The sequence below is a fragment of the Solanum dulcamara genome, chromosome 12 (genome assembly GCF_947179165.1).
Source record: "Solanum dulcamara chromosome 12, daSolDulc1.2, whole genome shotgun sequence".
NCBI classification, from domain to species: domain Eukaryota; kingdom Viridiplantae; phylum Streptophyta; class Magnoliopsida; order Solanales; family Solanaceae; genus Solanum; species Solanum dulcamara.
Window position 1 is genome coordinate 64,830,322 of NC_077248.1, and position 26,095 is coordinate 64,856,416.

The following is a 26,095-nucleotide window of genomic DNA, read 5'->3' on the forward strand; positions in this document are numbered from 1 at the left end:
GAGAAAGTAATAATATTGTAATTCAAGTTAACTCATCAGGTGTCGATCGCAACTCATGAAAATATATCATGATATGCAATCTTTTCATTAAAAATAAAATAAAAATGTAATAGTAATAATTAATTAAATTATTACAAAATATATTAAAATATTCAAAGCCACAAGGCCCCTGCATTTTTCAAAACAGGACACAATTCACCACTAATATGAGCTGCCATAATCCGATCCAATCCTCCAAACAACTCTCCTCCGATAAACACCGCCGGCAACGGCAACGGCAACGACAAACTCCGGTCATCTTCCCGATCACCACGGCCGACAATTTTACCGATATCCTCAAGCTCCACTATCGCTTCATTTTCGTATTTTTCTTCAATGTCGTACATAAAGGGGTTCGCTCCTAGACATTGAAGTAAACATTTGATGACGTGGCTCATACAACAGCCACGTCGTCTAAAAACTATAACGGCATTCTCCGTTACCATTTTTTTAAAATTCCCTTTTGAGTAATTGATTTGATTTATTAGAGATGAAGATTTGTTTAGAGTTGTGGGATTTGTTGGAATAAAATTCCATGATTTGTATGGAAGTGCTTCTTGCATAGTGAATGAATGAAAGAAAGAAATTTTGTAGCTATGATATTTTTATTTTTCCTAGGAATGACTATGATTGTGTTGAGGAAATATAGGGAATGGAATAGGTATGTAAGTATATATAGAAAAGGTAGGATCTTATAAAAGTCAAAAAATATTTGTATATGGTTATTTGCATTACATCACATCAATATAAATGGAAGACACATGTATTTTAGACCTTTTCATATATGAGCAAATGTTGATAGTGATATACGGGAAGAACTATTAATTTTGGCTCAAATTCTATATATGTATTAAAAAAAAGATAAATAACAACAATAAACGCATTGAAATTTTACCTGTGAGATTTGAGGAGGTTTGAGTGTATTCAGACCTAATCCATTCTTCGTAAAGGTAGAGAAATTATTTCGAAAAACTCTTGACTGAAGTATCACATTTTTTATAAAAAAAATATTAATCAAAAATAATTACTTTTTAGATCCTGTAATTAAAAAATAATCACTATCTTTCAAAAATCGTATTGAAAAGGATCCGTGGACACTATTCCTATGCTAAAAAATTTACTAAGAAAATATATACAAAAAATAATTTTACAAACTAATAAGTTACTAGTAGTTCTTAAGGTCTTTGTCCTAAACTACAAAATTCATAAAGTTTAAATTATAGTTTTATATCGACTTCCACATACATATTAATCAAATCACATATCTTCAAATTTTTATTTTTATATAAATATTGAGTGCGAATAAATATTTATTTTCTCCATTTATATATAACAAAGATATAGAGAAGGTGTGTGGGGTTAGGGGCTAGAGGGTGTTGAAAAAAGACTTGTAAATTAGCGTCAACGGTCGTTACGCCAACTTACGCGTAGCATGAGATGTGGCTTACGTTAAATTATGTCATCACTAACCTACTCTTACAATATATAATTTTTGGTTTCTCGCTCATTATTCGATATTCACATTGTAACTTGATTAATTTTGAATTCGTCTTAATTATATCCGAGGAAAGTTAAACTCAAGACCTTTGATAATAATAAAAAAGATACCACTTCACTATAAGTTTTATCGATGAATTCATTCAATATTTAATATATATATATATATATATATATATATATATATATTCCCATTCCAACAATAAGCACCCAAACGGTGGCGGAGTCAAAATTTTTAGTAAGGGAGTTTAAAATTTGAAAAATTAGACACATGAACTAGCCGAATGGAGTTCGACATCTATTATATATACATAAAAAATATTTTAATCATGTATAAATAATATAAATTTTCGCCAAAGGGGATTCGGCGAACCCCCTCACTATAAGGTGGCTTCGCCCCTGCCCCCAAGAATTAGTTCATATGATATGAGATATATATACTAAAACGGATTCAAGATTTGAAGTTTATAGTTCTTTTAACTTAAAATATAAACTTCATTATAAGTCCTCAAGAGGAATCGAAAACTCATTAAGGTAGTAAAGCTTAAATAAGTTCCTCTTCTACTGTTGGATCAAAAAATTAACAATTCTACTACTGAATTATCAACAAATATTTTTCTTAATATATATTTAATAAATTTTATAATATAAATATAATTATTAGGGTTTTCAAAAATTCACATTCAATACCCTAAATCCGCCACTATTAACATGTTGTAAGGCTGTAACAATGCACTTGAGCAAGATATTCATCGGAATAAGTAAGCTTCAAAAAGTAGAAACAAATCGTGATTTGACTTTGGCTGAGATGATTAATTAATTTCCACTCCACTAATTATCATATTCTATAATTTAAGTGGTTTTACTTTTAACTTTACAACATAATGGATTATGCTTTATCATTCCTTGATGTTAACCGGTTCCTATATTTTTTCCCTTTTTGTTTTGATTTTGTAGGTATCGCAAGCAAATGGTTTTCGAAAAGCTTTAAAATTATGGTGAGCATTTTTCTAGTGTGTCACCGAGCCTTTTTATAATTACAAACAATTTTATTATGATCAAGGAATACTCTAGATCACAAATTTAAAAAATGTACCTTTTTTTCTTAAAATTTGTGTCAAGTCAGATAATATCACATAAACATTATCTTTTTTTGTGGAGTTTACGATATCCATTTTGTAGTTTGACGAATTTAAATTCACACTAGAAAATTTCACTTTGGAATGGAGGGTGGGCGTGGGGGGCAAAACAATACCCCTTCATTTTTAAGAAGAGGTCTCAAACAGAATATGATGGTATATTCCATGTATCTTTAGTTTAAAGATCACAAGATGTGGTCTTAAAGTCTTTTTCACTCATAAACTTCATGCTAAGTCAAACAGAATATGATGGTATATTTCCATTACTTTCTTGACTTTTTTATTTTCCTTTAATCAGTGTATATAGAGTATTTACTAACTATATAATTACTATACCAATAATATCATACAAAATCCCAAAATGAGAAAGTAAAGTGTAAACAAACATAACCCCTATCTCATGGAAGTAGAGAAAGTAGAGAAAATATTTCAGAAAAACCTTCAGTCATACCAATTATACAGAAGGAAGACAAAACAAATACTAGAAAAAGCATTGCATACCATGCAAGAAAACAATACCATAACAACAAATAAGAAACAAGCAGCAGTAGTAACCAAACTAACAATGAAAACAGAGATCCTACATGATTGTCAGAATCTATTCATTGAATTCTTATTAATAGAATCTTAGTTTTTACCCCAAAAGCAACAGAAATAAGGGACTTAAAACAGACGGATCTAATTGCATACATTTATATAGCTGATAAAGCTTTGGTCATGTCAGACCAGACACTGGTCTTTACTTTCAAAATAGTTTCTCATGAAAAATGTTTCCATGTTCAAGAGTTCAAATAACTAAGAAACCATCTCTAAAGTCATCACTATGTAAACATGAAAGGGGCAGTTGGCTCGCAGGAAAGCAAAATGCTGAAAGTTGAAACAGCAATCAGTTACGCTATCCAAGTCACTTTCTTGCAGTGTCCAAGTTCAAGTCCTGAAGGTTAAGCAACAGATCATCGGCACTCAAGTACACCTTGTTTGCTGCGTGTGAGATAGTCTGGGCGATTTCTCTGGCTGCTTCAATCTTCCTGAGAGTGATAAATGCTGGATTGTTGGCAATAGCTTGACCAATCAGCTGGGCACTCTTAGCTTCTCCCTGCAGAACAACAAATAGGAAGTCAATACTATTGCTTCGTAATGTTCCCTTATCCCTCACCGCCCCTTCCCCAAAAATATGATAGTACCAAATAAAACAGAATGGAAATTATTAGCCGAAAACGATTTTATGTAGTTTAGTTTACTATTCATGTTTGTCAATAGATATAGTACGTAATATCCATATGCTATCACTTCATAAATAATACTATTCAAGCAGCAAAATGGCAACCTCGAACATACTAGAGTTCAGAGGAATGATGGGCTAGAGTGGGAGCTATGCATGAGACGTCATCAACACAGAAGCAGATAAATGATAAGACTCTGGAGCGATAGATTAAATTGAACAATAGATGTCAAGAGGGGGAACTCTACTGACCTGAGCTCTGATAACAGCACTTCGCTTATCTTGCTCAGCTTTTTCCACAACAAACTTTGCCCTCTCGGCTTCTTGAGCAGCCACCTGTTTTGCTTCAATTGCAGCTGTAAACTCTTTTCCAAATGTCAGGCTTGTTATAGATACATCATCTAGAGCAATGTTGAAGTTGGCTGCCCTTTCTGTCAAAATCTTTCTTATTTCTCTGCTAACATTCTGCACAAAATACAGAAGACAGGAAATGATGAGATGGTATATGTGTTAAGGTGGTCCTTGAGATGGTATCTATTAACATTTCAACAAGTTCCTGTGTCGAAAATAGAAGATTTGCAGTTCATTTCTTTCCCTACTTCAAATAAAGAGGTAAGTATCCAATAAGCTTTCAGCACAATGGGCCTATAATCACAGTGCATTGGTACAGGTAAGAGGAAGTGCCAGCTACAGCATAAATTACTTCCACCAAGAAGACATCAACTAAATACACAGGGCCTCTTGCACGTACCTCTCTCTGGGTGATGAGCTGGCTAGCATTGTATTGGGCAACCACAGCCTTCAAAGTTTCATGAATAATTGAAGGTAGGACCCTTTCATTGTAGTTTTCACCAAGAGTTCGGTAAACAGTGGGTAGTTGGTCTGGAACTGGACGAGTGAGAACCCTAAGACCAATTTTTACCTGTGTAATAAAAAGGAAAAAGACTGTTAAATCATGTACTTCTAGGTGTCCCTAGGATAAAAGCAAAACATCATCTATCACCGAAGTTCTCCTTCATAACTTTGCAATTGTTACAAATGTTTCCCATCTTTTACCCTAATTTGGTTTCTTTCTTTTTCTTTTTCTTCAAGTCCTTAGGGAGGGGAGGAAACAAGTATTCAGAGAAAAAATTACCATCTGAAGGTCACGACTTCCCGAAGTGCTCTCCACAAGATGGGGTCGTGCACGGACATCATATATGACTGGTCTTTCAAACCAAGGAATCATGAAGTGCGTCCCTTCTGGATAAACCTACTCATAAGCCACTCAACACAGATTAAAAAGAAAAACACAAACATGGGCACACATCAAACATAAAACCGAGAACAAACATGGTTGAGGGTCATACAATGATGTTGGCCATAACCATCCAACACAGAACATTTTAATTTACAACAAATTAAAACCATGAAAAGCTATGGCAATCCGCCCATATAATAAAACGGAAAAAAGAAAATCCTGTAGAAGGCACCTTAATTCACGTTCCACCTAAGAAGTTTCTCAACTTAACATGGATAACATAGGCATAATTTTAGAATGACTGATGCTAACCAAAAGTCAATCCAATTGATACTGAAAAAGAGGACCTAAATTTCATCATGGTCCGAAAGAACAAAAGGCAAGAATACCTTGTCTTTAACACCAACAATACGGTTGAAAACAATTGCGCGATGCCCACCCTCAACATTGTAGAGACTGTTGGCAACTCCATACACACCAAGACCAGCAATAACTCCAAACTTAATCAAAGCAGAAGTCGCACCACCACCAGGCATCTTGGGAACCTTAACATTGTTGAGATTCATTTTACCAGTCCCTGAAATAAACCAATCATATTCATATTTTCTGTTACCAAAAAATCAAAAGCCTACTAGTATGGAAAAAGAGTAATCCATGTGCAGGCAGTCTAAAGAGCTTTAACAAACAAGCACACAATCAGACACACTCATATTGGTCAGAATGGAATTTTATTCCCAGAGCTACAATTCAGATAGAGCTTAAGCGTTTTACTGAAGGATTTTTTTTTTCTGTTGACGCTCTTTTAGCATCAACAGACTGCGATCAAACCTTTTGTAAGTTGCATACCCTCTCTCTCTTCTACAAAAATAAAGCTTAAGCTCTTTCATAGATTTAATATCATCTAAATAAGAGGACTGAGCAAAGCACTCATTGTGTAATGCATCATTAGTTTTCCAAATCCCAGCATACTACATTCAATTGATTTTCACCTATTTCTTCATTTACAACTAATACTATTATTTAAACATTCACACATTGTTTTTCTTTCTTCACGATGGAGAACTGGGAATTCCTTTTTTCAAAAGAGAAAAAGAACAGAGAAATCCATTGTTTTAGCATCAAAACATGGTGGAAAATATGCTGACTGATCCACACATGTCCACTAAGATATCATATCATACTTGGTTCAATAACTAGGTTTCAAACTTGTGAAGTGCACCTACCACAAATTCCGTGTGCCATTGAACTAAAGCCTTGGGACTGGTGTGTTGGGAATTCTAGATACATTTCAATTAGCCAAACTGAAGGTTCAACTCAATGTAAATCACTTTTACATTTTAAACATTCACTAGAAAACTGTCAAAAGGTAAACAGCCTTACAAACACCAACTCAATCAAAAACAGAAAAGGGAAAAAATGGACAAGCAACACAAGAATATGTAAATGGAACCAAAATTGGGTCAAACAAAACCCTAATGAACTACATACACAAGCATATGTAAATGGAACCAAAATGGAGTTTTCAGATACATTTCAATCAGTAAAACTGAAATTTCAACTCAATTACTAACGCCCACCTATAATCCCAATAAATGCTTCAATCTTTGAGAAATTTAACTTAGGATCTGATAAACTATTCCAGCTAATTCATTCCAATACTCAATAATCTGTGTTTAACCCAAATCAATCGAAAAATTTACAAAATATAATCCCCAAAATGCTTCAAGCAACAAATCAAATTAATCAAACTATGTCACTGTACCAAATTAAACTTGAAATCAGCTAAAGTATTCCAGCTAACTCATCCCAATACTCAATAATCAGTGTATAACCCAAATAAATCGGAAAAAATCACAAATTAAATCGCAAAAAAATCACAAAAGCGTCATTCGAAACCCAAAATTGGCTAAACTATAAAACCCAAATGTAGTTTTCAGATGAAGATCATTTTACCTGATCGAAACGAAGCAGAGAATTTAGGGGTTTTGGCAGAAAATGTAAAGAGAAGAGACTAAAAAGGGGATTTTACGGGAACTTGGAGAAGGGGTTTAGGGTTTTTGGGATACTTTTTTAGAATTAATTATTTATTTTCATTGATTATTAATTTTGATATTTCAAATGTTCCTGGGCTTTGACATTGGGCTCATCTGACAAATGGCCTTTTTAGAAAAGCCCATTATACTAATTGCACCCTTAGCCAGTTTTCACCTTTGTCATGTTTTCAAACCTTATTCTTATCTCCTGGATATAAATATGTTACTTCCGAAAGACCCTCGTCTCAAATAACACATAATAATATTTGAAAAAAGAAGAACACAATAGTAAATAAGACATAGTAACTAAGACATAGCATTGATCATCGCCTACATTCCATGTAACCCGATTTCCTCTTATATGTTTATCAATTCATAATTTAATTAATGGGGTGCGTGTAAGCTGATTCGTACATTAATAACAATAACATATTCAGTATGATTCTACAAGTGAGAGTCTAAAAATGATGTGGCATAACATACCTTACCTTTATTTTGTGGGATAAAAAGGTTATTCCTGATACATTCTTGGCTAAACAAAAATCAAGTATATGTCCGAACATTAAAAATAAGGTCCCATAGAGCTAGAATAAATGTCAATATCATTACAAGATGATCTAAACACCACGATTAAAAATAATTATTTAGATGTGTTTAATGCAATATAAATTTTAGTTGAATTTACTTTGATCAAAAGAAGAACTTTCCAAACTCACCTCACCAAATTTGTCACCGCAAACCTTTCATGTTCACCAAAACTACAAATTTCAGATAATATTATTAGATATTTCGAATTATCATATCAAAATTTAGATATTATTATTATTATTATTATTATTATTATTATTATTATTATTTTGTCTTAAGTTAAGTTTTGACAAGTCAAACTTTAGATGCATATGTTTGAACTTCTAACTCGCGGTTGGCGCTTTTCATTTTCAACATGGAGAATTCTTTGATGAATTTGAAAAAAGTCTCTCCCTCTTCAGAATTGGGGGAAGAGCCTAAGCCCTCGGACACGTATTCCGGTTGGTGCCGAAGACGTTGAAGAAGGTACGGAAGCCGGGATGGGCGGCTCCCGCGAAGCGAATGAAGGGAAGCTCTTCGAGCTTCCGGGTAAGCTTACGCTTACTCTCAGCCTTATAGAACGAACAAGCGCTAAAGAAGGGAGTGGGATCTCTCCTAAAAGAAAGAATTGACCTTGGAGAGTTTTCAATCGCGATCCAAGCTGAGCAAAGAATCAAAACCTTCCCCAATAAATATAGGAAAAAAATATGTTTTTGTACTCTTTCATAATATAAATATTGTTAAGAACTCTCCGTCATGAAAACAAAAAAGTTTGTGACGCTGAACTGAACAACTCGAACTATCTATGGAATATTGGGCATAAAAATCGCGTCTAAAATTGATTTAAAAGCAGCTAATTAAACTTGCCAAAAAAATAGAAATTTCAATTATGGGTATTGATTTTATTAAAATTTCCAAGGTGGGAAGTGGGGAATACTTGATGTTTGGTAGTTGCATTTCACATGAGTGTTATTTAATAGGCACATAATTGAGTAAAGGCCTGTTTGGATATATGATATGGAATTATAATTTTAAATCATATTGATTTGAAGTTGAAATTTTATTTGGACATGAATTTGAATTTGTTAAGTTGTTTTTTTTCCTCATAAACATAAAAAATTCGTAAGTTGTGAAAATTATCAAAATTTCTCTATCTCTTATACAATCTTACCAACTAAACAAATTATAGTTCATAAACAAGTTATCGAAATATTTTAAGATATCATATTGATAAATCACATATCTCCATATTTTTTAAATAAATATTTGTGATTACAAACTGCATAATCCTATAAGAAGACTATATATTGTTCCTAAATGGTTCATCTCATCTCCCATCAAAACGACTATATGCAAGACTCAAAAGGGAAATGTACACTTTGGTTCATACACAATTTCATATATATATATATATATATATATATATATATATATTTGTCATCTACGAATGTGACTTTCAACTCATTTGGCTTTGAGGAATTTTGAAGAATTTTGTATGTATCCCCTAAAAGATATATATCAATATTTTTTTTAAGAATAATGAATTTATTTGTTCTTTAAAAAAAATTCTCAATTTTTATTTTTATTTTTGTGTTTTAATATTTTTAATTAGAGGTTTGAAGTTCATTGAAATGAATAAATTTCTGACAAGAAGTACCTCAATCTAAATGATGTAGACGTAAATTTAAATTATTCGGAATATCATATGATTAAAAAATTAGAATAATCAATGATCTTGTCGATTTCTTGTTCACCTCAGCTACATAATTCGATGTTAATCAAATATTTTTTTAATTAAATCCAAAATGGTAGATGTAACATCTTTTATTATTGATAACGAGATCATATTATAAAATTGATAATTAGAGATTTGCCAAATCTTGTTAATCAATCTATTTGTCAATTATGATTATCTCAGCTTGAAAATGACTGTTTTACCATGTAAAACATGGCATTTATTTTCAAGTGTATATATAGAGAGAGATGAATGAATAAATATTTATCTCTATTAACATGGAAATATGGGTGAATTCAGAGAACAAGCTAGGCATTCTACATGAGGTTAATCTTAATCTCTCCTTAATTAATTTGCTGGAAAAGTTAAATAGATATACTACATTAAGAAAATATTTATCATTTATAATAATAATATTTTTATTTTTAGTAAACACTTATAATACATTTATAATACAGTTTTAATATATATTACAGAGAACAATTTATAAAACACCTATAATACAAATTTTATTGATGAATAATATATTTATCACACACTTTAATACATTTATAATATATTGTGTCAATTTCTTACACAACAAGCATAATATACTTTAAAAACACTTATAATACATTTATATCACATGCATAATTCACTCTTAATACATAAATCTCTTAAATTTGTTGAAATTCAGATACATCCTAAAACGTTCTGATACATCGCGTAAAGTGATGTATCCAATAGATACATTGTATAAAGTGATGCATCCAATGCCTTGATACATCAAGAAAAGTGATGTATCGGACCGGTACATCGCGTAAAGTGATGTATCCGATCAATACATTGCGTATAGTGATGTATCCGACATCCTGATACATCACGAAAAGTGATGTATCTGACCGATATATCACGTAAAATGATGTATCTGAGAATAAGAGAGAGTAGAGATTTTTATAATTTTTTTAAATAATAGAAAATTTTAGAGAATATGATAAAATAGATTGCATATTTAGGTAATTTTATATTTAATTATGCACATCACTCTCAATAAAAATACATCTGCCGTTTTACGATTTATTATTTTGTTGGACCTAAAGAATGAAGCAAGAAATATATGAGAAATCAAGATTCATTTGTCAAAGTAGTAGTTCAATTTCCAATAAAGAAAATGAAAAGGTACATCAATCAATACACAATCCTCATTATTTATATCTTTTACATTACATACCATGATAAAATAAATGCACATTAAGGATCAATTATTTATTATAAGCTCAAATTAATTAAGGATAAACCTCAATTAGTGACCTTAATCCAAGAATTGGAGTAACTTTATAGTCACTAAATCCAGCCTCAGAGAAAATTTTTGCCCATCCTCTTTCAGATCTCTCTCTTCCAGTAACTAAAACCATCATTAACATATCAAAGAAAATTTGAGTTTGAATTGATTCATCATCTCCAATTTTATTATCAACCATCATGTCAATAATTATCACTTTTCCACCTTTTTCCTTGCTTGGTATTGCTTCTTTGCATTTCTTCAATATTTTCACACTTTCTTCATCACTCCAATCATGTAATATCCACTGCAATTAGTTCATATCACAAAATTTAGTATATAAAAATTACTAGTAAATATTACAGATTGATGAAATTTCTCTATCCTTAATCAGAATCCCGGGTATACAAGTAATGATGAAGTTAAAAATTTCGTTAAAGGAGTTCATAGTTTAATATATAAATAAATAAAAAGTAACTTTTAATCTATACACTCAATATATATTTAGCTACGCCACAAGATATTACTAGTCTGAATAAAGAAACTTTGGATAAAAAATGTCTCTCGTAAATCGTAATTAAGCCTTACACGATATGATGTTGAAATAATTGAATCAATAAATTTCGAACGTCAAATGATTATCCTCAAAAAGAGAAATATTTACAAAAATATATATAATATGTACTATTGTGTATGAATAAGACATAAGAAGATGAATTGATGATACAAAGCTCGTTTGGATGGGCTTACAAAAAGTAACTTTAGAACTTTGAAGTGCTGAAAGTTATTTTTATAAATAAGCAGTTGAGTGTTTGGATAAAAGTGCTTATAATATGAATTTTAGAGTTAAAAGAATAAAAAAAGGTAGTTTGAGAATTTAGTTAAAATATAAGAGATATAAAAGTAATTTCCATGGTCAAAGAAAATGACTTTAAGCACTTTCAAAAAAAAAATTTAGGAATCCTAACTTTTCATTTTTGACTGACTTTAAGAACTTTATGACTTAAAGTCAGCATTAGACAAATACGTCTAAAAGCTAAAAAGAAGCTTTAAGTTGGTTAAATCCAAACGGACTCACAAGAAGAAATGACTTTATTCATAAAGTAATGTTGTGATTGACAGATGAACATAGACTCTCTCTTTGGTATGTTGCTTTTTTTAAAAGGAAAAAAACAAAAGGATGACATAACTTCCAATTATTATATATAATAATTAGTGGTAGAATTTGTCGGCACAAAAAGGGACATAGGTGTAATTACTATATATAATGACTTGATCTTGTAAATATCTTTTTTTACATGTAATTAACATGTAAAAGATATTGTAATTAACATGTAATTACTATATATAATGACTTGATCTTGTGAATATCTTTTATACTATCAGCATATAAATGCTAAATCTCAAATTCAGAATGAGTTTGAATTTTATATATGCATTGAAGATGTAAAGAATATCTACAAAATCATGTAAGTTATAAGTTAATATAATTATATGTAGTCTCTATGATAATCATTAGACGTTAGCTTAATATAAAAATGATAATTAATATGCTATTAGAAGTGATCTAATTTAATATTATTTTTAAAAAAATTATACAGATTTTTCTGTAACAACCGTCCTCTATAATAATATTTCACTGTAACGATCATATTTTTTTTTTGTGAAAATCAATTTTTCATGTTATATTATATGTAGTGTATGTTCTCTCTAATAACATTTCACTGTAGTAGCTAAAAACTACGTACAGAGATTTTTTTCTATGAAATAGTTCATGTTATGTTATATTGTATGTTTTTAAATAACAAGATTTCTCTCTATAACCACCAAAAATTATTCCGACAATAGTATCGTTATAAAGAGATCTTTCATGTTATCTTATATTGTATATATGTTGATAGCATTTTGCTATAAAAGTCGAAACACTATCAAAACAATGCTACCGATATAAAAAGATCTGATTGAGACCTGACTATATTATCGATGTATATAACTTAAATCATATAACAAAAAAATTTACCTTGAGTAGAAGAGCATCAGCAGGAGGAATGGACACAAAGAAATCTCCACCAACATAAGACAAGTTGTCACTCCCTTCAAGTCCTTCAACCACATGAGGCAAATCAAAAACAGTACATTGCAAATTAGGGAAAGCTTTAGCAATTGACTTAGCCACAGTCCCAGTACCACCACCAACATCAACAATAGAATTCAATCCTTCAAAAACACCTTTAGAGTATTTCATTACAACACTCATAACCAATTTAGCATCACTAGCCATTGCTTCATTAAAAAAATGATTTAGCCTAGGTTCATGTCCAGCATAATCCCAAAATGTCCTCCCATGTGCAACCTCAAAAGGTGTTGGTTCATCACTACTAAACCACTCACTCACATGATGCCAAGGCTTAACTAAAATTGGATCCAACATGGCTAGTAAAAAAGGGGTAACGGTTAATGGGTCGTCTTTCAGTAAAAGACGAGCTGGAGGGGCGAGGACATAGCCCTCGCCTCCTTCTCCTCCTGGTCCTGATGATCCCTCTTCTAAGGGGATCGCGGACTTGAGAAAAAATCCTGAGTGAATTAAAATTCGCATGAGACGTCGGAGATGAGTGATTTTGGAATTATTGATTGATAGGGCATTGGCTAATTCATCAAGTGTCATAGGTTTGCCATGTTTGTGGATTATGTCTGGGATGTCTAATTGAATTGCTGATTTGAGTGACATAGAATTTATGAAACTAAAAATGTGGTTCCATATGTGAGTTTGAGCATGAAGAATTTCAGTCTCATGCTCACCTACAATTGGCACAACCATCTTAATAAAAAAAATTGTTCTAATTTTGTAGAATAATGTTCACTTTTTTTTTACTGATTGATATGCAATTCTATCTAGACTTTGATCAATTTATATAGAGTTAAAGTATAGAATGATGTAGACAAAAAAAGAATAATAATAATAGTGGGGTAGTCATGTTTATCGTGAGCTACACGATGATGCTTAGTAAATCCATTATTTGAAAGTCCAAGCAAGTGGTACTTTGTAATATTTGATTGAGCATGAAATTTAAGAAAGAATATATTTTAAAAAAAGATTATGATATAAAATAAGATAAATATTTATGAGGCTATAAATTATTTTATTAACGATTTTTTTTATCCGTTATACATATTGACGACTCCTATACTGAAATTGAATTTTCGTTGAAAAGTTTCGTATTGACAAGTAAAACGCGTTATCTTACCGTATTTGAAACAGAAAATGTATAAACAAAAGTTCAAATGAATAAAATTTACTATGTTCTTAAGAAATTTAATATCTTCAAAATTTTTGAAGTTTGGATTATTTCCTTTGAAGATAGAACGAAAGTATATGAATCATCATTTTTTTCAATTGTTCTTATTTGACAAGAACCAATAAAAAATAAGAAATAATTTTGGACAATTTGCTTTCATACTAATGTTATATAGGAACTATTTCGACTTCCATGAAGTTACAAATTCGAAAAATTCAATTTTTTTTTATTGGATCATAATACAAATTACAAAAACTTCGAATCTAAATTCAAAGCTAAAATTGACAGACACCCACCCACCCACCCCAAAAATGTCTTTAATTTTGTACTTCTTTCCGAAGCATTTCATATATATATATATATGGGTAATGGGGTTCAAGTGGTAGAAGCAACTACTAACACTTACATTAAAATAGATGGTGTACTCATTAAGATGCGATCCTTTTTCATATTCTATTAATGTGAAATATTTTGTACACGAACTGTCCTTTAAAAAAGGAGTCCTTGTCATTCTAGTACTCCACCACAACCTTTATTGGCATCTCATTAAAGGTTAAAAGTGAAAATTTAAAATTAAATTATTTTTAAATATATGAATATATTATTTTGAATAGACTAAAAATATTAAATTGCGATTGATAGAAATATTTTTAAAAATACTAGATGTCACAGATGATATCACAATGCCCTTATAATATTGGAATGAGATTTTTACATACATAATCAAATCTCTAATGTCTGTTTTTTTATTTTTAATTCTCTAATATCTTGAGACTTACACAATGGTCCATGTGAATGAAAAAGTATGCATTGACCATATTTGAAAAAATGACCAAAATAGTCTTTAATGGAGGTTAGATCATTTTAGTCTTATTTTACTCCTTCATATAAATATGTTGGGTTTTAAAGGTGTGAATAGGAAATGAAAGATTGTGATCTTTACAAAAGGTTGTGACTTTTCAACAAAAGTTGTGACTTTTTTGAAGAGTTGCGACTTTTATGAAAGGTTGTGGCTTTTGTAAAGGATTGTGACTTTTCCGATAAGCCACAATAAGCACATGTTCACACTACCCTTTGTTGTCTATAAATAGAGGATTTTTCTCTCATTTTTTTTACATTTTGAATTCTCCCTCTTCTGCATATATTTTCTTACAAACAAAGTTGAGTTTTTGTGTGATTTTGTTGCTGGCTTTTGAGTTCGCTGAAATTATTGAAGTTTGAGGTACCGCTACTTCTTTAATAGTCTATCCATTTTATCTTGGGAGGAAATAATCCTTAACCTTGGGTACAGTGAGGAGATTAAATTCCTTACGGACACACAGTAAATTTTGTGGACTCGGATACTATTTTTTTATTTTTCTTATTTGTTGTTTCTGGTATGCTTACCTTAATATAGGAGGGATAATAATCTAAAGGAATTTAATAAATATCAACATTGATAATCTCTCATTATGAAAATTGCATCTTAATGACAACAAAAATGGTTAATGTGGCAAAGTTGTGTGGTGAAGCCACTGGAAACTTTTCTAATTGTGTCATTTAATTTTACTAGTAATTTTTTTTATTTTACTTTTTTTTGTGGCTTTTCAAATGTCACTGGTATCTTTCAAAGGATTGAAATTAGTATTTAAGAAATTTGGAACAAGTGCACTTTGTTGCTAAGAATGAGAATTTACAAAGGCACTTCGTGACTGCTCATATTTCAAAAAGAAAATAATAATAATAATATTGATGGTGGTTTAATATTTTTTTTATTGGTGTCAAGAATGGGCTTAAAATGACAATAGTTTTATATCTTTTTCCTAGAAAGCTTTTTATCCACTAAGAATTCTTGTTCTTGTTGTTTGGTTTCAATTAGATTGAAACAATTAGGGCCTTTTATGATTTTCTACTCTGTTTGAATCTACTACTGATTTGAAGAGTATAAAAACTTCATCAGTGTTCAAGATTCATTCGGTTTACGATTGGAAGAACACAAAAACTTCATCGTTAAACTAGAAACAAGTTGTATATTTTTGCTTCATCTTATATTCTGTTTGGAGGGCTGGAAACTAAAATCGAAAGACTTTCTACTCCAGTGATTAACTTGGTTCGAAGAAATAAAACCTTCATCAAGTTAATTGAGTTTTTGTTTTTCTTTTCGGTTTGAAGAATATAAAAACTTCATCGAGTTGAACAAAAATTCCTATTTGGTTATTCTGTTGTTTAACATTACTTTTATCTTGACAAACAGAATGGGTGATATAAATGTATCAAGTTTTGAAGCAACCATAATGCCTTCAACCAGTAGAACACAAGTTTCTATAGCAATGGCTACTGCAGAAAAGCCTGAAAAATTTACTGGTATTGACTTCAAATGTTGGCAGCAGAAGATGTTCTTCTATCTGACTACACTCAGTCTACAACGATTTATAATGAAGATGTTCTTGTGTTAGAAGAAGGAACTCCTGACCACGAAAAGTTTATTATGACTGAGGCATGGACACATTCTGATTTCCTTTGCAAGAACTATATAGTCAATGGATTGGAAGATGGCTTGTATAACGTCTTCAATATTTGTAAAACCTCTAAAGAACTCTGGTATGCTCTTGAGAAGAAATACAAAACTGAAGATGCAGGCTTAAAAAAGTTTGTGGCTGCAAAATTTTTGGACTATAAAATGGTTGATAGCAGGACTGTGATGTCTCAAGTCCAAGAATTATAAGTCATTATTCATGATCTCCTAGCAGAAGGTATGGTCATAAATGGGACATTTCAAGTAGCAACGTTTATTGAAAAACTACCTCCTTTATGGAAAGACTTCAAAAATTATTTGAAGCATAAGCAAAAGGAGATGACTCTTGAAAATTTGATTGTTCGTCTTAGGATCGAGGAAGACAACAAGGCTGCCGAAAAGAAGGCTAGAGGAAACTCAACAATTATGGGAGCAAATATTTTGAGGATGGTCCAAATAAATCAAAAAAGAGAAAAAAATCTTTTGGACCAAAGAACTATCCTAGCAAAAAGAAGTTCAAAGGAGACTGCCACAACTGTGGAAAAACTGGACATAAGGCTGTGGAATGTCTTGCTCCCAAGAAGGAAAATAAGAAAGGTCAAGCCAATATGGTTGATACAAATGGGGATGTTGAAAACTTATGTGCAATGATGACTGAATGCAACCTCGTAGGAAATCTCAAAGAATGGTGGCTTGATTCAAAAGCTACGTCGCATGTTTGTGCGGTCCGAGCTAGCTTCCTCATCTTCTCTTTCCCCCAACAACTTCACTCCGGAGGAATCGCATATTCCTTCGCTACTTATTCCCCTGCCGCACCTGATGCGACTATCTATATGGGAAATTCTGCAACGGCTAATGTTGAAGGATATGGTAGAGTATTCCTAAAAATGACATCCGGCAAGGTGGTGACGCTGAACAAAGTTTGTCATGTTCCAGAAATGAGAAAAAACTTGGTTTCTGCCGGTCTTCTTATCAAAAATGGATTCAAGTGTGTTCTAGTTTCAGACAAAGTAGTTGTCAGTAAGAATGAAATGTATTTAGGAAAAGGCTACCTCATTGAGGGTCTTTTCAAACTAAATGTAATGGTTGTTGATGATAATAAAGTTCAAGCTTCTTCTTACTTACTTGAGTCAAATAATTTATGACATTCACGTTTAGGACATGTCAATCATAAAACCTTGTGAAAACTGATTAACTTAAATATATTGCCTAACTTTGATTGCAATAAGTCAAAATGTCAAGTATGTGTTGAATCTAAGTATGCTAAGAATCCTTATAAATCTATTGAAAGGAATTCTAGTCCCTTAGAATTGATTCACACAGACATTTGTGATATCAAGTCTACACCAACTCGTGGTGGGAAGAAGTATTTTATAACTCTTATTGACGATTGCACTCGATATTTTATGTGTATTTGCTTAATAGTAAGGATGAAGCAATTGATGCATTTAGGCAATACAAGAACGAAGTGGAAAATCAATTGAATAAAAAGATAAAAATAATTAGAAGTGATAGGGGTGGAGAATACGAATCTCCTTTTGAAAAGATATATTTAGAATATGGAATTATTCATCAAACTACTGCCCCCTACACACCACAATCAAATGGAATTGCAGAAAGGAAAAACCGAACATTAAAAGAAATGATGAATGCTTTATTAATAAGTTCTGGTTTACCGCAAAACTTGTGGGGGAAATCTATCCTTACAGCTAATCGAATACTCAACAGACTACCCCACAACAAAACACAAACTATTCCATATGAACTATGGAAAGGAAGAAAACTCAACTTGAAATATTTCAAAGTGTGGGGGGGTTTAACAAAGGTCCAAGTTCTTTTGCCCAAAAGGGTAAAAATCAGACCAAAGACCGTGGATTGTGTTTTTATTGGATATACTACAAACAGCAAAGCTTATCGATTTTTGGTTCACAAATCGGACAATCCTGAAATTAATGTTAATACGGTAATTGAATCAGATAATGCTAAATTCTTTGAAAATATTTATCCGTATAAAACTAAATATAAGTCCTCAAGTGAAAGTTCTAAACGACCACGAGAAGAACCAAACGAAAGTAAACCAATCGAAGAGGATCCAAGGCGTAGCAAACGTCAAAGGATATCTACTTCCTTTGGACCAGATTTTGTGGCATTCTTGCTTGAAAATGAGCCTCAAATATTTAAAGCTGCAATGTCTTCTTCTGATTCAGGATTTTGGAAAGAGGCAATCAATAATGAGATTCAATCAATTTTGAATACCCATACATGGGAATTGGTTGATCTTTCTCCTGGAAATAAACTTTTAGGATCAAAATGGATATTTGAAAGGAAAATGAAAGCTGATGGCACTATTGATAAATATAAGGCAAGACTTGTGGTCAAAGGTTATTGTCACGACCCAAAAACTGAGGTCATGATGGCACACATCTCAAAACCTAATCTGATGTGTAACCCTAAAAATAAAACTCATACAAGACTCCCAAAGGAGAAAGTGATGCCACGATTTAAATAAAAAGAAAAAAAACAATGAAGAAATTATCCCAAAACCTGGTGTCATAAGTATAAAGAGCATCTAATACAAGGTGCGAATCTGAAGATACAACTTAAGTCTCTGAATGATACAAAAGACTGAAAAATAAAGATAGACTAGTGACGATCCGAATTCTGGGACCTCACCACTAATCTGAGAATACACAATCCGCTAGAATATTAACTGCCACGTGGGGTACCCCGACTAGTATCTGCATCAAAAAGGGACACAGAAGTAGGGGTGAGTACAATTCACATGTACTCAGTAGGTTTTAGCTGACTGAGTATAAGGAATTAATCAAACCTATAAAATAAACTAAGGAACGCTTCCACCTGCATACAGAAAAGTCTCACTTCGGCATCGGTACCGCCAGTTTATATATATAGTGGCACGAGTAAAGTAAACCCATAATAACAACTCATAATCACAATTAATCAAATAATTCAAGCAACACAAATATCAATGCAATGCAATGCAATATGATGATGCAATGATGTGGTGGTACGGTGGAATCAAGACTGTCGCACAGCCTGTCGTATACACCTGCTGAGCTGTGCTACCAAGCAGGACCCATGGGGGTCTCGCAGACCATATACCTCAATCACAATATCTCATTATCCTTGCCACCTCCTCGTGGTCAAGGGATCACAATGCATCCACTACCTTGCCGGAAAACTGCCTCGGTCAGGGACTCAAGATACAAAGGTTAGGATCACAATGCATCCACTACCCTGCCGGAAAACTGCCTCGGTCAGGGACTCAAGATACAAAGGTTGGGATCACAATGCATCCACTACCCTGCTGGAAAACTGCCTCGGTCAGGGACTCAAGATACAAAGGTTGGGATCACAATGCATCCACTATCCTGCCGGAAAACTGCCTCGAAAATCTCTTCTCAAATCACCTCAAGGAGTTCAAGAACTCAAACAAATGATGAAAAATATTGAAATGGGAAGAAAGGGGCATTTTCTGCCCAAAATGTTAATGTTCACTCGTGTTACTGTTCACGCGTGTTACTGTTCACGCGTGTTTTGTACAAATTTTCGAAAATCACCCTCAAGGTCATTACAATATCCACCACTAAAAAGGATGTTCGTCCTCGAACATAAGATAAAATAAAGTACCTGGGGTCTCTAAAAGCTGAGGGTACCGAGCCTGCATATCAGACTCTAACTCCCAAGTCGCCTCCTCAGCAGGCCGATGCTGCCACTGCACCTTGACCGAAGCGACCTCCTTGGTCCTGAGTCTACGAAGCCGCCTATCTAGAATAACTGTCGGCTCCTCCTCATAAGTCAAATCCGGACTCAACTCTACCGCATCATAAGAAATCACATGAGACTCATCCGGTATGTACTTGCGAAGCATGGAAACATGAAACACCGGATGGACAGCTGACAATTTAGGGGGTAAGGCCAACTTATATGCCACTCCACCTACTCTCCTTAGGATTTCAAACGGGCCAACAAACCTTGGGCTAAGCTTGCCCTTCTTTCCGAACCTCATCACACCCTTCATGGGCGATATTTTAAGCCACACGCAATCACCCACCATTAACTCTAAGGGACGAACCCTCTTATCAGCATAACTCTTCTGACGACTCTGAGCTGTCAATAGTCTACCTTGAATCAAACGTACCCGCTCCACAGCATCCCTAAGTAAGTCAGTATCCAATGCATCAACCGCAACAGAATCAAACCATCCAATGGGTGATCGACACCTACGACCATACAATGCCTCAAATGGTGCCATTTGAATGCTGGAGTGATAACTGTTATTATAGGCAAACTTTGCTAAGGGCAAGTGTTGGTCCCATCGGGCACCAAAATCAATCACACAGGCCCTAAGCATATCCTCCAACACCTGAATAGTCCGCTCGGACTGACCATCGGTTTGGGGATGAAATGTTGAACTCATCTCTAGTTGCGTACCCATACCACGCTGTAATGCCTTCCAAAAGTGAGAGGTGAACACTGAACCCCGATCCGATACAATAGAGATAGGCACCCCATGCAGCCTAACAATCTCACGAAGATAGATCCTAGCTAACTGATCCGCATTGTAGCTAGTCTTCACCGGAAGGAAATAGGCTGATTTGGTCAATCGATCCACAATCACCCAGACAGAGTCATACTTACCCAATGCCATGGGTAATCCAGACACGAAGTCCATAGTGATACGCTCCCATTTCCATTCAGGAATGGGCATCCTTTGCATAGGACCACCCGGTTTCTGATGCTCATACTTCACTTGTTGGCAATTTAAACACTTAGCCACAAAATCATTAATGTCTCTCTTCATGCCACACCACCAATAGTGTTGTTTCAAGTCATGAAACATCTTTGCCACTCCCGGGTGAATCGAATACTTGGAACAATGAGCCTCCTCCAATATCATACGTACCCATTCACTAACCTTGGGCACACAAATGCGACCATTAATCATCAAAACTCCTTCCGAATCAAGAGAGGTTGATTTTGCTTCACCACTTAACACTTTGTCTCGAATGGCCCTCAACTTTTCATCTTCAAAGTGGTGTGTACGAATCTGGTCCATCAGAGTAGACCTAGCCTCCACAAAGGCCAAAATACCATGATGTGTAGAAATATTAAGTCGGACCAACTGTCTAGCCAATGACTGAACCTCCAATGCCAAAGGCCTCTCCACAGCCTTAAGAAAGGCCAAACTACCCATGCTAGATGCTTTGCGACTCAGGGCATCCGCTACCACATTAGCTTTGCCCGGATGATAAAGTATGGTAATGTCATAGTCTTTCAATAACTCTAACCACCTACGCTGCCGCATATTCAGATTCGGCTGAGAAAAGATATACTTAAGGCTACGGTGGTCAGTATAGACCTCGCAATGCACTCCATAGAGATAATGCCTCCACAACTTCAGAACAAACACCACCGCTGCTAACTCTAAGTCGTGGGTAGGATAGTTCTTCTCATGTACCTTTAACTGTCGAGAATCATAAGCTATAACTCTACCTTTTTGCATTAATACACCACCCAAGCCGACTCCCGAAGCATCACAAAACACAATAAATGCCACGCCCTCCTCGGGTAAGGCTAGAATAGGTGCTGAAGTCAATAATTCCTTGAGCTTTTGAAAGCTCGCCTCACATTCCTCAGTCCACTGAAATGCCACAGTCTTTTAAGTTAGCCTAGTCAATGGGGCTGCAATAGAAGAGAATCCTTGAACAAACCGACAATAGTAGCCTGCCAACCCAATAAAACTTCGAATCTCGATAACCGAAGTAGGCCTAACCCAATCACGAACCGCTGCAACTTTGGCTGGATCAACCATAATACCATCCTTGGTCACTATATGACCCAAGAATGTCACGGACTCAAGCCAAAACTCACATTTGGAGAATTTTGCATACAACTTCTCTTCTCTCAATCTCTGAAGGACTGTCCTCAGGTGCCTATCATGATCTGCCTCATTCTTGGAATAAACCAAGATGTCATCAATAAACACGATCACAAACGAGTCCAAATAAGGTCGAAATACCGGGTTCATCAACTCCATAAAAGCAGCCGGGGCATTAGTCAACCCGAAGGACATAACCACAAACTCATAATGCCCATAACGAGTCTTGAATGCAGTCTTTGGGATATCAGATTCCCGAACTCTCAACTGATGGTAACCCGACCTCAAATCAATCTTTGAGAACACCGATGCACCTTGAAGCTGGTCAAATAAATCATCAATGCGAGGGAGAGGATACTTGTTCTTGATAGTGACTTTGTTCAACTGTCGATAGTCAATACACATCCTCATAGTACCATCTTTCTTCTTCACAAATAAAACCGGTGCACCCCACGATGATACACTAGGTCTAATAATCTCTTTCTTCAACAAATCTTCTAATTGTTCTTTCAACTCTTTCAATTCTGCCGGAGCCATCCGATAAGGAGAAATAGAGATGGGTTTAGTGTCATGCTCTAAATTAATTACAAAATTGATATCACGGTCAGGAGGAACTCCCGGCAAGTCTGTAGGAAATACATCCATAAACTCTCTCACCACCCTCGTAGTCTCTATATGAGATGACTCCGTGGTGAGATCACGTACATGAGCCAAATAAGACAAACAACCCTTATCCATCAAGCGACGAGCACGAATATAAGATATCACCCCCTTAGGATACGAACTCGGATTACCCTTCCATACTAAGCTAGGTAAACCGGGATAAGCTAAGGTCACGGTCTTTGCATAACAATCTAATATAGCATGATAAGGAGATAACCAGTCCATACCCAATATCACATCAAAATCAAGCATGTCTAGTAAAATCAAGTCTGCACGGGTCTCTCTACCCGAAAATATCACCAAACATCCCTTGTATACCCGATCCACTACTAAAGATTCACCTATTGGGGTAGAAATAGTAATAGGCACAATAAGGGACTCACTCACATAATCAATACCCACATCAAAATAAGTCGACACATAAGAATAGGTAGACCCTGGGTCAAATAATACTGAAGCAGAACGATGGCAAACTGGAACAATACCTGTAATAACTGCATCAGAGGCTTCTGCCTCATATCTACCCGGTATAGCATAGCATAACTGACGGTCACCCTTAGCCTGTGAACCACCACGAGCATCACCTCGTACTCTACCCCCAGCACCATGGGTGCCACCTCTAGTATTCTGCGAAGAACCTCGAACAGTTGGAGCATCTATAGAACGAACAACTGGTGCCCCAGGCCGTCCATTAGAATGAGCACGTTTGGGGCAATCTTGGGCCTTATGCCCAAACTCATCACACACATAACAACCTCGAGGACCTGAACTCCGTGGGGAATAACTAGAAGTGTCAAAACGACCTTCGGAGCTCGAAAAACCCTGAATAGCTGCCTGGACTGGTCTGCCCTGATAACCATGGGTTCCTGAACCCGAATATTTTCTACCCTTGGAGGAATGATTGCTGAATTGACCCTGCCGACGGAACCTCTTGGCCCCGCCCTGTCTAGCACGTCGGATACTCTTTATCATCCTGGCATGATCAATAATACTCTGAAACGTACCCCCAGACAGTACAAGAGAGGCTGTAGCCTCCTGGAGATAACCGGCGAATCCCTTCACTAGTTTGCGAATCTGCTCGAACTCGGTTGGAATACTCAACATAGTATAACGAGATAACTCATGGAAGCGAGTCTCGTACTCAGATACAGATAGGGAGCCCTGCTCCAGTCTGTCAAACTCATCCCTACGCTGATCACGAAGGCTATAAGGCACAAATCTCTCAAGGAACACCTCAGTAAACTGTTCCCAACTCATCATAGGAGAACCAATAGGTCTACGAGCAAGAACTGACCTCCACCATTCTTTGGCCACTCCCGCAAATTGATATGAAGTGTAAGCAACTACATGTGCCTCTAAAATGCCTAGGTTGAACAACCTGTCTTGGCACTCAGTCAAAAAGTCATAGGCTTTCTCTCCAGCTTTACCATTAAACCTTGGAGGCGTCAATCGAACGAACCTCTCAAAACTCTTCTGCTCAGCTACCGACATGACAGCATTAGCAGAAACTGGCGGAGCTGCAAATCTCGGAGGTGCAATAGAAGGCATTGAAGATGAACCAGGAGTCTGAAATCCTACAATAGGCCCCTGAACTGACGGTGTAGCACCAACTGTGATAGGAAAACCTACAGTACCTGAAACAATACCAGAGGTAGGAGCACCATCCAGTCTAGCCAATAATCGAACCAGTAGCTCCTGAAGAATCGGAGCACTATCGGGAACCACAGGAGGCTGGGATGGCCTCTGCTCCTCAGTCTTCTGCTCTAAGTCATCCTCATGCTCATACATGGGCTCAGGTGATAGCTCTCTAGCTCGTCCACGAGCAGGTGCCGCTCCTCTTACTCGGCCTCGTCCCCTGACTCCACCACGTCCTTTACCTCGCCCGCGTACTAGGGCTCGAGCAGCAGGTGCAGCCTCACCCTCAGTAATTGTGGCTCTAGTCCTCACCATCTGCGCAGAAGGAATAGATCAGAGGTATACAACACTTGATATGAATAAATCGCACGAAGGGAGTAAAAAGAAAGAAATTCTCCTATTAAGTATCTTGTAGCCTCTCGAAGATAAGTACGGACATCTACGTACCGATCCGCAAGACTCTACTAGACACCCTGCTCTTTAACTTATAAGACCGGTGAACCTAGTGCTCTGATACCAATTTGTCACGACCCAAAAATTGAGGTCATGATGGCACACATCTCAAAACCTAATCTGATGTGTAACCCTAAAAATAAAACTCATACAAGACTCCCAAAGGAGAAAGTGATGCCACGATTTAAATAAAAAGAAAAAAAAATAATGAAGAAATTATCCCAAAACCTGGTGTAATAAGTATAAAGAGCATCTAATACAAGGTGCGAATCTGAAGATACAACTTAAGTCTCTGAATGATACAACTTAAGTCTCTGAATGATACAAAAGACTGAAAAATAAAGATAGACTAGTGACGATCCGAATTCTGGGACCTCACCACTAATCTAAGAATACACAATCCGCTAGAATATTAACTGCCACGTGGGGTACCCCGACTAGTATCTGCATCAAAAAGGGACACAGAAGTAGGGGTGAGTACAATTCACATGTACTCAGTAGGTTTTAACTGACTGAGTATAAGGAATTAATCAAACCTATGAAATAAACTAAGGAACGCTTTCACCTGCATACAGAAAAGTCTCACTTCGGCATCGGTACCGCCAGTTTATATATATAGTGGCACGAGTAAAGTAAACCCATAATAACAACTCATAATCACAATTAATCAAATAATTCAAGCAACACAAATATCAATGCAATGCAATGCAATATGATGATGCAATGATGTGGTGGTACGGTGGAATCAAGACTGTCGCACAGCCTGTCGTATACACCTGCTGAGCTGTGCTACCAAGCAGGACCCATGGGGGTCTCGCAGACCATATACCTCAATCACAATATCTCATTATCCTTGCCACCTCCTCGTGGTCAAGGGATCACAATGCATCCACTACCCTGCCGGAAAACTGCCTCGGTC

General features: G+C 35.1%; 3 protein-coding genes across 3 annotated transcripts; all 3 read right to left on the reverse strand.

The window, feature by feature from the left end:
- LOC129877146 (glutaredoxin-C9-like) lies at positions 1-666 on the reverse strand. Its single transcript, XM_055952631.1, has one exon. The coding sequence runs from the start codon at positions 600-602 to the stop codon at positions 153-155; it is 450 nt and encodes a 149-aa protein (XP_055808606.1). The 5' UTR covers positions 603-666; the 3' UTR covers positions 1-152.
- Positions 667-3,263: 2,597 nt separating this feature from the next.
- Positions 3,264-7,204, reverse strand: LOC129876611 (prohibitin-1, mitochondrial). The gene is made up of 6 exons (XM_055952088.1): positions 7,091-7,204; positions 5,527-5,714; positions 5,033-5,149; positions 4,649-4,819; positions 4,150-4,362; positions 3,264-3,771 (listed from the first exon to the last, which is right to left on the reverse strand). The coding sequence occupies exons 2-6, from the start codon at positions 5,701-5,703 to the stop codon at positions 3,580-3,582; spliced, it is 870 nt and encodes a 289-aa protein (XP_055808063.1). The 5' UTR covers positions 5,704-5,714; positions 7,091-7,204; the 3' UTR covers positions 3,264-3,579.
- A 3,431-nt stretch (positions 7,205-10,635) lies between these two features.
- On the reverse strand, positions 10,636-13,612 carry LOC129877353 (probable O-methyltransferase 3). Its single transcript, XM_055952849.1, has 2 exons — positions 12,754-13,612; positions 10,636-11,040 (listed from the first exon to the last, which is right to left on the reverse strand). The coding sequence occupies exons 1-2, from the start codon at positions 13,549-13,551 to the stop codon at positions 10,738-10,740; spliced, it is 1,101 nt and encodes a 366-aa protein (XP_055808824.1). The 5' UTR covers positions 13,552-13,612; the 3' UTR covers positions 10,636-10,737.
- Positions 13,613-26,095: the final 12,483 nt, after the last annotated feature.